Source organism: Triticum aestivum, chromosome 7D (assembly GCF_018294505.1).
Source record: "Triticum aestivum cultivar Chinese Spring chromosome 7D, IWGSC CS RefSeq v2.1, whole genome shotgun sequence".
In the NCBI taxonomy this organism is placed as follows: Eukaryota; Viridiplantae; Streptophyta; class Magnoliopsida; order Poales; family Poaceae; genus Triticum; species Triticum aestivum.
The window spans coordinates 618,465,368-618,476,444 of NC_057814.1; the positions used below are offsets into that span (position 1 = coordinate 618,465,368).

Below are 11,077 nucleotides of genomic sequence, written 5' to 3' on the forward strand. Positions count from 1 at the left end.
GCTCACAAGCTCACGAAGCATGCTTTATCTCTTCCGGCTGGCCGACATGTTTGGTTGGGACAGCCGGACGGACTCTCTTTCGTCCATGTAAATATTGTGACGTCGTAATAAAAGCTTCGGAGTTTGCCTAAAAAAAATCAACGTGCGTCGGCCCCTGAATTCAGATATGCTTCCCGTTGTTCCTTTTTTGGGATTGAATGGTTCATATTCAGTATTTCCGTTTAAGGTAAATAATATGTACTCCCTCTGTAAACTAATATAAGAGCGTTTAGATCACTACTTTAGTATTCTAAACGCTCTTATATTAGTTTACGGACAGAGTATACATTATTTTATACATGGATTTTAGTTTAGATGTACTTTATGTGTTCATATATAATACACTATTATTCTAATGTTTATATTGCAGGCCCCTGGGTTTTAGTTTCATGCTGAGCCCCGAAATCTCAGCACTGGCTCTGGGCGGTCATTGCCGATCCAACGGCAGCGAGTAAAAGTGAACAATACCAACAAAAAAATATCCATGTATTTGGTGGATATGCGGTCCCTTCAGAAAGATACAATTTTTCTTTTTCTTTAATGGTGAAAAAAAGACCCTAATAAGTGTCACGCGTGTGGCACAAACACATGACAACTATGAACATTTTTTATGACAAATTTAGTGACGCAAGGGTGACAACTTTTTTATGTCAAGTTCCACTTTTTTGGTTAATTTTATTCTTTTCAAATGGCAACTTTAGTTGTAAAAAAGTCAGGGCGAAGTGCTTCGCGGCACCACACATGTGGCAATTATCATTTGAGAAAAAGAAAACAGTTTGGTACCGCTAGAGATTGGTTGGCGGACGGCCGGCTCGGTAGACACGACATACTCCGGTGCACGTACGTACGAATCACCTGGAAATGCTCGACGGTAGGTACGAGTTGTTGTATATAGTACTAGTATGTACTCTCTGCTGGTGCGTCCGATCGAGGCAAGAGCATGTGATGGGCGCAAAGCACGACGGGCGTTTCACCGATGAAGCAGCAGAGCAGAGCACGTCGTAGCGCTCTGCCCGGGTCGGTGCGTGGCGATGCTATGCAGGTGTACCAACGCGTTGGGGCTCGGGTCGTCGTCTGGAGGCGAGCGAAGGAGGAGCGGGACGCCGCTTCCACTTGAGAATATACATCGTGTCACCAACTCGCACGTACGGATCGCTGACGGCCGTGCTCCCACCACGACTGACCCGTGAGGTGAACAGCTAGCAGGGCAGCTGCATGCGTGCGTGGTTTCGCTTCCCGGCGTCGCACTTCATTCAATAGGCCCGCGAGCCAGCGAGCGACGGCTGTTGCTCCAGTTCATTCCGTCCACACCGGCGGTCCGGTGGGAGTGTGTGTGACCACCGCCGCACCGCCTACTCCCTTGACCCCAAATCAATACGGCCCGCACGGCGCACGCACGCACGCCGTGCTTTCGTCTGTGCGACAACGGTGGAGCAGCTGCCGTCCGGAAGAAGAAACGCACACATCGACGGACGACGCAAAGGAAGAAATCGGCGCTAGCTATCACGCTCACACGTAACCGGAGGAGCACCAAGAGAGACACCAAAACGAGATACATTTATCATGTCATGTCTCCACAGTCCACATTTCTATACACCAAAACGAAAATCAAACAAGCTCTTGCAAAAAATTCGACCGAACAAGCAGCCGAATCGGTCAAAAGTTCATCGAAACGTCTCCCTTTTTTTAGAGAGACCTTGTTCGTCAATCCAAACCAGTTTCTTTCTACACCCAACCCCGTTGCTTCCTTCTTTCTTCTTCCCATCCAGTCAGCAGAGCCGCCTACATACTCCTACCGGTCAAACAATCAACCCAATCAGCAAGTCAAAATGGACGCACGGAGGCCGGACTAATTAGACGTCGGCGCACCGGCGCGGCGCGAAGCCGAGCCGGTTGTGCTCCAGGTCGTACAAGACGTGGAAATTCTGCTGCTGGTAGTTGCCGATGATGGACATGCCGGAGCGCGGCGTGCCCAGGACGGCCAGGCACATCACCCCCTCCGGCTCCAGCCGGATGAAGTAGTTCTCCGCCGGGAACTCCCACGCCGCGCCGTCCGCGAACACCAGCGACAGCTCCGGCACCTCCACCCTCTCCGCCCCCGACACGTTGTAGCACGGGCTCAGCACCGGGAACCCGGCGATGAGCGGGTAGGACGGGCTCATGCGGTCGATGAACGCCTGCCGGATCGCCCGGTACGCCGGCTCCGGGAAGTAGCTCAGCGTCGTGCCGGAGTCGATGATGGTGCCGCCGGCGGCCAGCGTGCCCGACGGGATGTCAACCGCCTCCCCGCCCACGAGGACGGACCTGAGCTGCACGTAGTAGAAGGTGTCCGCCGCGTCGGCCGCGGCCGGGGCGAAGGCCGTGTAGTTGAGCCGCGGGTGCGCGAGCAGCGCGTCGTCGTGGCCGAAGACGATCTTGCTCCCGGCGGCGCTGCCGTGCTCCACGAGGCAGTAGGAGAAGGCGTGCCCGCCGTAGACGCCGCGCAGCTGCGACGCGAACGAGAGCGGGCCGCGGCCGAGCCCCAGCAGCCCCGCGGCGCCGTGGAAGAGGCCGCGGTTCCGGTGGCCGCACCCGAACGCCACGCCGTCCACGCGCCGGGTCGACCCGGCGGCGCCCGTGAGGTTCACGGTGAAGGCCTCCAGCGCCAGGTCCCCCGTGGTGTTGGACTGGTCGCCGTACCAGTAGTAATACGGGCAGGGGTCGCTCCGCGGCCTGCGGCACGTCCTCCCGGGCGGCGCCGCCGGAGACTCTGGCGGCGGGGAGACGAGGCCGCAGCGCGCGTCGCCGCAGGTGACGTTGCGGTAGGAGGCGGAGGCGGCGGGGTCGAAGACGGGGCCGGTCTGGTGGAAGCAGTCGAGGCAGGGCGCGCACTGCAGCCAGTTGAGGTCGCTGCCGGTGTCCATGATCATGCGGAACCGGCGCGGCGGCGTGCCAACGTACACGTCCACCAGGTACTCCCCGGAGCCCACCGCCACGCCTGACCCCACCGTGGCCACCACCCGCTCCGACAGCGCCCGGCGCGGCCGCGAGCCCTTCCTGGACAGCGCGGCCCTCCTGCCGTGCATGGTGCCGATGCGGGCGGCGTCTTTCTTGGCCGAGTCGAGGACGAAGGAGCCTTTCCCCGTCGCGCCCTCCGCGGCGGAGCGGTGTGTCATGTGGAGCTTGAGGGAGGGTGCCCGGCGCGCGAGCTCCTCCTCCTCGGCCACGAGCCTGCCGTCGCAGCCGGCGTCGGCGACGGCCGTGTTGTACGGCGGGAACTCGATGCCATACAGTGGTCCGGCCGAGGCCGTCGAGTTGGTGCCAGCGCTGCAGGAGAAGGAGGAGAGCGCGAGGAGCAAGACGGCCAGCAGCAGAGAGCACACGGGCAGGTGCTTGAGCTTCGCCATGGCTGTGAGGGAGAGGGAGGACGCGTCGGCGGTTTGGGGGGAGGTGAGCAGAGCTACGGCAGCCGAGGCGGACGGGACAGGGTAAGGGGGTGGGGGTTGGAATGGTAGTAGTAGGAAAGACTTGCACGCGTGACTTGTGACCTGGCTCGGCAAAGAAAACTCACCAAAAGAAGGACCTCTGACCTGGCAAATATTCCTTAAGTAGTGTATAATTTCGTGGAAGCGCCAAGCAAAAGCAGGGATGGATCGAGTCAAACTGCATTTTTTTTAGAAAGAGACAAGTCGAAGCGAACCTAGGAGTAGTAGCGATCGTACGTCTATATCTATCAACGTAGGCTGGCTGGAGGAATATATTCATTCCTGTTGAGACCGACACGGCATGCGGTCTACGTACGCAATTTCCCTCTCAGAATTCAGGTTCAGCGGCATGCATGCGCGCCGTTTTATATTAATTTGGTCTATTTGATCGGGACCGAAGACCGAACTGTAAAAAGCGAAGACCGAATAGTGAAAAACCGAAAAGACCAAAATTATTTCGGTCTTTAATTCTGAAAGACCGAATTATTGAAAGACCAAAAAGACCGAACCGAACAAACCGAAAAGACCGAATGCCCGGGGCTAGGCACGTCCCTCCCGGGGACGGCTGGCGCTGGACCAACGAGCAGTCGCTTGAGACTTTTTCCCCTGTCGAGTCCCCTGCTGCCGTCCGATATATGCATCCAACGGACAGTGACTCTTTTTCCTTCGGTCGTGGCGTGCCCGTCGACTTCGAGCGGCGGCCAGTAGCACTGCAAGGGCCGCACCGGTCGATCAGCTAAATTCGTACGTTATGGCAGTACTATTTTCTACAAACACGCAACACGTGCATTGCCCGGTTTTTCTTCGTCTGGCATTTCAATCTGTTATAGTTACCTCGCAAAAACAATTTGTTATAGTTTTCTTTTGCTTTGAATAACTATATTTTTATTACTCAATCATACCTTCTTTTTCAACTAAAAAGGCCGTAGCTTGCAGGCTAAGAAAGCTTTCCACGTGCGACCAAGCAAGCGTTGACGAGGATACAACCGCACTATTATACTGGAGTACTCCTACTGCTATTTCGTAGACCGACATTATACAAGTCAGGGATAGAGTATGTTTTTTTTTCGCGGGCCAGAAGTCAAGTACTACAATTAATTAGAGGCATCTCTTGTGGAACAAGATAGGCCGCGACGTAATAATATAAGCTAAGCATGTCTACCATAAATGCTTTCTCCTGTGGATTGTTTTTTTTTCATTCTTTTGTTTTGAGGTTCATAATGGATTTTTTTGTGAAGCAATCCATTGACAGTGCTTGGCAGAAGTAAAACTCACCAGTCCTCCTGGGCACCAACTGGTTCCGGCGTGCCTCATGTCTGCTCTTACCGCGTGATATCTCCATTAGTCTTGCTCCTGGGCGTGTAATAAGTAGAGTGCACGCTCCATAAGAGCCGTTTTGTCCATATGTTTCTGCGCTTACTTGGATTCCATATCAATGGGGAATAGAAAGACATTTGGGGATATGGGGAATTGGTGCGAAAATGTCCCTTATTTCATTGTTTGAACAAATAACACCCTAAATATGACTTCAGTTTTTTCTCTTTATTCCTAAAATGTTACGGGCCTTGAGTCATCATGTGACTATCACGTGCGATTTGCACGAGAAAATGGGTTACCGCCCTTGAAAACTTACCTCGTCGCCAAGATCCTTCCCGGTGTGAACTAATTGTGTTTTTGACTGCTCAATAGGTCCCAGTTGAGTGACTAGCTAGAGGTGCGGACAACCTTGTAATTTCCCATAGGTGATATGTAATGTAGAAAAGTTCATTTTGTATAGATAAATAAAATTATATATATATCAATGTTTTCGTTCGTGACCCATTAGGATGGGACGCCACTAGTGACTGCCCCGCCATGTTTGAAGTTTTGCACTCCATGCGGACGGGTGCATCGGGGGCATTTCCTATTCGGCACCTTCAGCATCCGTTAACGTTCATTTCATTAACTTCTTTTTTAGACAATCTCGTGAAGCATTATTAATTCATCACAATGTTTACAGGGATGAAAACAAGGTCATCGGCCTGACCTAACCAAACATGGCGGCCTGGCCCTAAATTTAAAGCACACTTCTCTAGATTGTGAGCCTCATAATTTGAGCTCCTAAATTCGTGAACTATTTACATGTAGTGAAGAAACTGACACCCACTCCGATTTCACGAATGATTGCACCATAGTTCGACCAGTTTCCCTCCTTGACTTCATCTACTACGTTATTGCAATCTGAGGTAACTTGGACCTGATGGTTGTAAAGATCTGTAGAGAGAGCCAGACCCTCTCTAACTGCCATGGCTTCCAACGTAGCTGGATCCCCAATGGCAGGGTAGACAATTGTGGAAGCCCCTTCGAACGGGCCATCTAAGAGTGCAACGGGGAGAGACCTCTTCCCTGTTTTGGGAAGCTTCCTATTCGTTTTTTTCCTTTCAATTTTCGTCTTTCCTGGACAGGTCTTATTTGGTTTTTTCTTCCTTTTCTATTGCTTCTCTTTTTTCTTTTTCTTTTTTTATTCTGTATTTTTTTTCATTATTTTCCTTTGCTTTTAATTTTTCAAAATGCATGAATGGTTTTTGAAAAATTGAAGAATTTTTTTCCAAGTTCATGATTTTGTTTTTAAAAATAATGATTTTTTAAAAAGTCGATGAACTATTTTCCAAAACAAGAGTACTTTTTAAAAAATTTGATCTATTTTGCAAATTTCTTACTTTTTAAAAAACCAATATTTTTTTCAAAATCAGTGATTTTTTTTTCAAAAATGATGAACTTTCTTTAAATCTTTGAATTCATGATATTTTTCAATGCGTGAACTTTTTTGAATTCACGAATTTGTTTTTAAATTTTTTGTGATATTTTGGATTTTATGTTCTTTTCATAAATTGAACGGTTTCACCAGTCAACTGGGCAACCGTCATATGATGGGTCATCAGTCGCTGTTATTTGGGCAAATGAGCAATGATTCGTGCATATAAATGTAGATGGAATTGTTTTTTTTCAAGGGAGCGAGCAATCGTTTGGCATTTTTTCGGGCGAGGGAGCATGCTGGTGGGCCGACCCATGCGATCAACCGTGCGAGCGCCAGCCTTTTAACTCGCGCAAAGAGCCCCTATTCGGGGCTCCTTGACCGGGTGTGAGCCTGCTTTTAAGTCGGTAATTTGACTAATCAAATATGTTTCATATTTGACAAAATGCACTTTTAGTGACATACGACGCATATTTGATTTGTTAAATTATTGACATAGAATCCACACACGTCATATGCACCCATCCGGATGCGTTAACCAAAGAAAAAAAATATCCATGTAAGACAACTCTCCAAATAATAAGTCCCAGGATAATCCGGTCTCTCCAGGCTTACGTCGGAGCTCAGCCGTCATATCAGATGTTAACAAGCTTTGTTTTTGAGTTGAATGGGCTCGGCCAGACAGCCACAGCAGTTTGGGCCCCCATTGCTCTCTGTCTCTCCACAAGGGCCGTGCCCCTCGCACCCTGATCCAGCCCGTCGGACGGCGGCGGGTGGCGTGCCGTGCCGGGTCATGGTCGCTTTCGCCAGCTGCCAACAAACCAGTGGCCGCGGTCAGGTTCATGCGTAGCCGGCGCGTACACGGCCCTATAATAAATCCCTTCCGTGCGCGCCTTGACCCTCTGCTCGAGCTCGACCGTCGGCATGATCAACGCGCCCGGTCACGCCGCATCTTTTTTCTTTTCTTTTTCTGTTCGCTACGCGCTTTCGGGATAATCGATCTGATCGGTGATGCGGCAGCGATACGATATTCGAATGCGATCGGTACCGTATCAGTAGAGGCTGTTGCGATTCCCTGCCTGCTGCATACTAGGGGAACCGCCCTCGCTACACGATGCAAATGGATTCCCCTCTTCTTCTCTTTTTTTTTTTTGCCTGCTTTTACACCCACTGCCGCGTCGTGCAAACTGATCCTTGGGGATTTTTCGAAAGAAAATCCTTTTGCGACGTGAAAACTGTTTTGGAAGAAAATTTCCACTCAATCAAACCTCTTGCTGTTTTTTTTTGAGTTGATCCCATCAAACCTCTTGCTACATCCAAATGCATGCAAAACGATCTTATATTATGGGACGGAGGAAGTAGCTTCTAACCCTATATGATGGAAGAGCACGTGTCAATCGAATCATGTGATTTTCCTATTAATGTGTGCGAGTCAAAGAAACCCAAATTTTGCCTAGTCTTCCGAAAAGAAAGAAAAATCACCGGGGTTAGTTTCCCAAGGCTCAACTTAAATGTAATATAACTCGGTGGCATGACTGAAAAATGCCTATGGAAAACTAGACTTATGCCGGTATCTTCATTTGAAATACAAGGCGTATTTTGATTCACTAGGATAGGACTTTGAAAACTAATAACTCTGTCAATAGGACATGACATTTTAGCCTTGACAAGATCTTAAAGATGCAACCACTCATTTGTGTTAAGTATACAAATACTTCTACAAAAAAAATCAAGGCAATTGTTGCGAATAAGGTCAAACGCCAAATATTAGGTAGCACAAAACCATAAAAAAACACCGTTGCAGAAACTGAAGAATGATCCAAATCCTTTGGACGCCGAAGTTTTCTTCCTCCTGCATCCACCGGTGATGCGTCGTGAGCAACTCGTTTCGTGTCTAGGCGTTTGTCTTAGTGGCAAACTTGTTTAATCCAAGAGCTTGTAGAAGTAGTTGTAGAGAAGTCATCTGTGTGTATCATAAGACGCTGACTACCGCAACCAATTAGCAAAATGCCGCACCAGAGAAGAAACAACTAGGATGATCTGTAGAACACCCAATTTTGGCCAGACAGAGTGGGAGAACACAAGACACCAATAAACGCGACTTGCGTAGCAAATCGCCTCCCCAGGGAAGAAACAACATAGCTCCGGCCAAACGGAGCCGGGGAACACAAACATGATGCCCTCTCCGACGAGACCGAAATTGGTCAACCTTTCGTCGGTCAGAACTGGAGACAAAGGATAGCGCGGTCAGACAAACCTGGAAACAAAAAACTGCCAGCTCGAAGAACTAGGTCTGAGGACGACCCATCTTCCACACACCTCTCGACGATACAAGTAAGCATCGCCGGAACTAGGACGAGGCAAAAATATTTTATTTCACGCCAAGAGGGAGAAACTACAGCTCCCACTGGTAGATCGGGGCCTCTCAGCACACCCCCACCGGCATATGAGGAGGAGGTTGATGATCTATCGGCGGAGGCGAACCCTAGACCGCCTTTGGACAAAGACTGCATCCTGTATCTAATAGAAATAACTAAAATGGTATTCATAGTGAATGTTTGACCGAAGTCGTCTCCAAAACATCATGCTTAATTTCTTGATAGAAACGGATTATTTCTTAGGGGGAGAGTATGATTGTTCATTCATATATATTAACAGAGCAACAATGGGGCAAAGGCATGTCCCAGCAAATCGAACTGCGAACAAAATAAAAACAAAAACTTTTATATTGTCCAAAATGTTCAGATAAATTTATATCATTGCGGTGCAGCGCGGTACATACGTGTGCGCATTGTTTAATTGGGGCGTGACTTGCGTCGCATGTGAGATGTGACCTTTTTTTTTAGAACATGTGAGATGTGACCTGGTCGGTTGCAATCTTTGACCAGATTAAACAAAGAAGCAAACTCTTCTTCACGTCTCAGATTATTGAAAAGCATTACATGGGAGAACACTATCAGAATCGATTATCCGCTGGCTAGTAATACGGACTTGTTCAAGCAATCATGTCACCGGCAATTGTTGGCACTCAACGTAATATACAGCGACTGTTAATCGGTGATGAAACATCAAACGCCACGTGTAGTCGCCGTCGACAAGGAGGCACATCCAAGACAAATATAACTAATAATTCGAGAGAAAGCTAATTTTCAATTTTAGTGGCAGTATCTAACATTTTGTGAGGAGAAATATCACAAAACCGCCGGTTAGAATAGGAAAAAAAAACCATCACCTTGAAACTGCTTCACAAAAATCTACCATATTGCGCCTAATTTTCAGACGCGGCTCGTCTGACGTACGGCCCACACACTGACGTGTGGGCCCGGACCCACCCGTCAACGGCCCAACGGCAGGGGGCCGTACGTCAGGGGATCCGGCTCCCTAATTTTCTCACAAAAAATTGACCGCTCACTTGGTTAAAACCGAGCGCACAATTATGGGAGATTGAGCCTGCATGTAAGTGCTGATGTGGCACCAATACTTAGACCGCTATGTAAACCATTAAGATGGGCTCTGGGGCCACCCGTCAGGTTCTTCATCTCTTCATTCTCCGGGATCACAAAAAACACCCAACCTCACCTCCTTTATAGAGGAGGAGATGCAAATCCTTCAATAATTTCGAACCTGCGGAGGGAGCGAGTCAATGGAAATTTCACGTCTCCTTCCCCACTCGCTCCGGCCTTGGTGCCGCTGGCCCGTCCCTGCCGCACATGGCTGCCATCTCTGCTCCACCACCCCCTATCGCTCTCCCCACCGCTGTCGAACAACGGGAACATATCTGGTGCACCAAGGCAATTGGTGCTACCAGTGCACCGGACCACGTTGCACATTTAAAAATGTTTTAAAAAATATGAAAAAAAATTAATGTATCGATACAACATCAATCTATCTTGTTACAAAAATTCAAATCAAAAATCAAAACAATGGTCAAGATACAAAATTGACAAATTTGACGTCAATGTGCTAATGGGCCAAAACTGAAGCCCAACTTGTGTTGTGTATTATTCAGTGTCAAATTTATTATTTTTGTATCTCGAGCAATGTTTCGAATATTGATCTAAATTTTTGTGACAACATACATTCATGTTGTGTCAATGCACTAATTTTTTCCGGATTTTTTCGAACATTTTTGAATGTGCAACTGACGACCGGTGCACCGGTAGCACTAATTGCCTGGGTGCACCAGATACATCCCCGTCGAACAACTGTCCACGTCCTTGCCCTTGCTCCCGCCCAGCCCGTCGGCCACGCGCTCAGCTCGGCCATCAATGCGCTGATATGCCCTCTCGCAGCTCTTGCCACCAGGCCGCGCTCACTCGCAGTCACTCGTGGCCACCCCTGCTCTGCCCGGCCACCACAGGTGGAGCTCGGGAACCACCACACTGACGCGAAAAGATAGGAGAAATGGAGATATTTGAAGGAAATAAATAATATTTTTTTACACGTAGAAATAAGTAAATTTGACCCAATGACACGTCAAGCCCACATGTCTTACTATGTAGTATATTGGGAGTAGTTTTATTGGGAGTTGCAAAACCAACACCGGAACTCCTTTGCGGATGATAATTCACGGGATGATTGGTGAACGACAGTTGATCCAATGGTTCTCCTGTACACAGCGGACACGATGAAAGGCTCCGGCGACACGTCGTCCACAAATCGTCTATACATTGTCGTCCGTACACTAGTAGAAAAAAGGGTTTTCGTTCGGGCCTGACCAGCTCATTAGTCCCGGTTCTGCTACGAACCGGGTCAATGAAGGCATTTGTCCCGGTTCGAGAGTCCAGGGGGCCGGCCGAGGCCTCGTGGGCATTGGTCCCGGTTCGTCTGGGCCCATTTG

The 11,077-nt window shown here is 49.0% G+C and overlaps 1 protein-coding gene across 1 annotated transcript; it reads right to left on the minus strand.

The window, feature by feature from the left end:
• Positions 1-1,577: 1,577 nt before the first annotated feature.
• On the minus strand, positions 1,578-3,583 carry LOC123169469 (aspartic proteinase nepenthesin-2-like). Its single transcript, XM_044587349.1, has one exon. It carries the CDS (start codon positions 3,423-3,425, stop codon positions 1,893-1,895), a length of 1,533 nt encoding a protein of 510 aa, XP_044443284.1. The 5' UTR covers positions 3,426-3,583; the 3' UTR covers positions 1,578-1,892.
• Between the last annotated feature and the right edge of the window lie 7,494 nt (positions 3,584-11,077).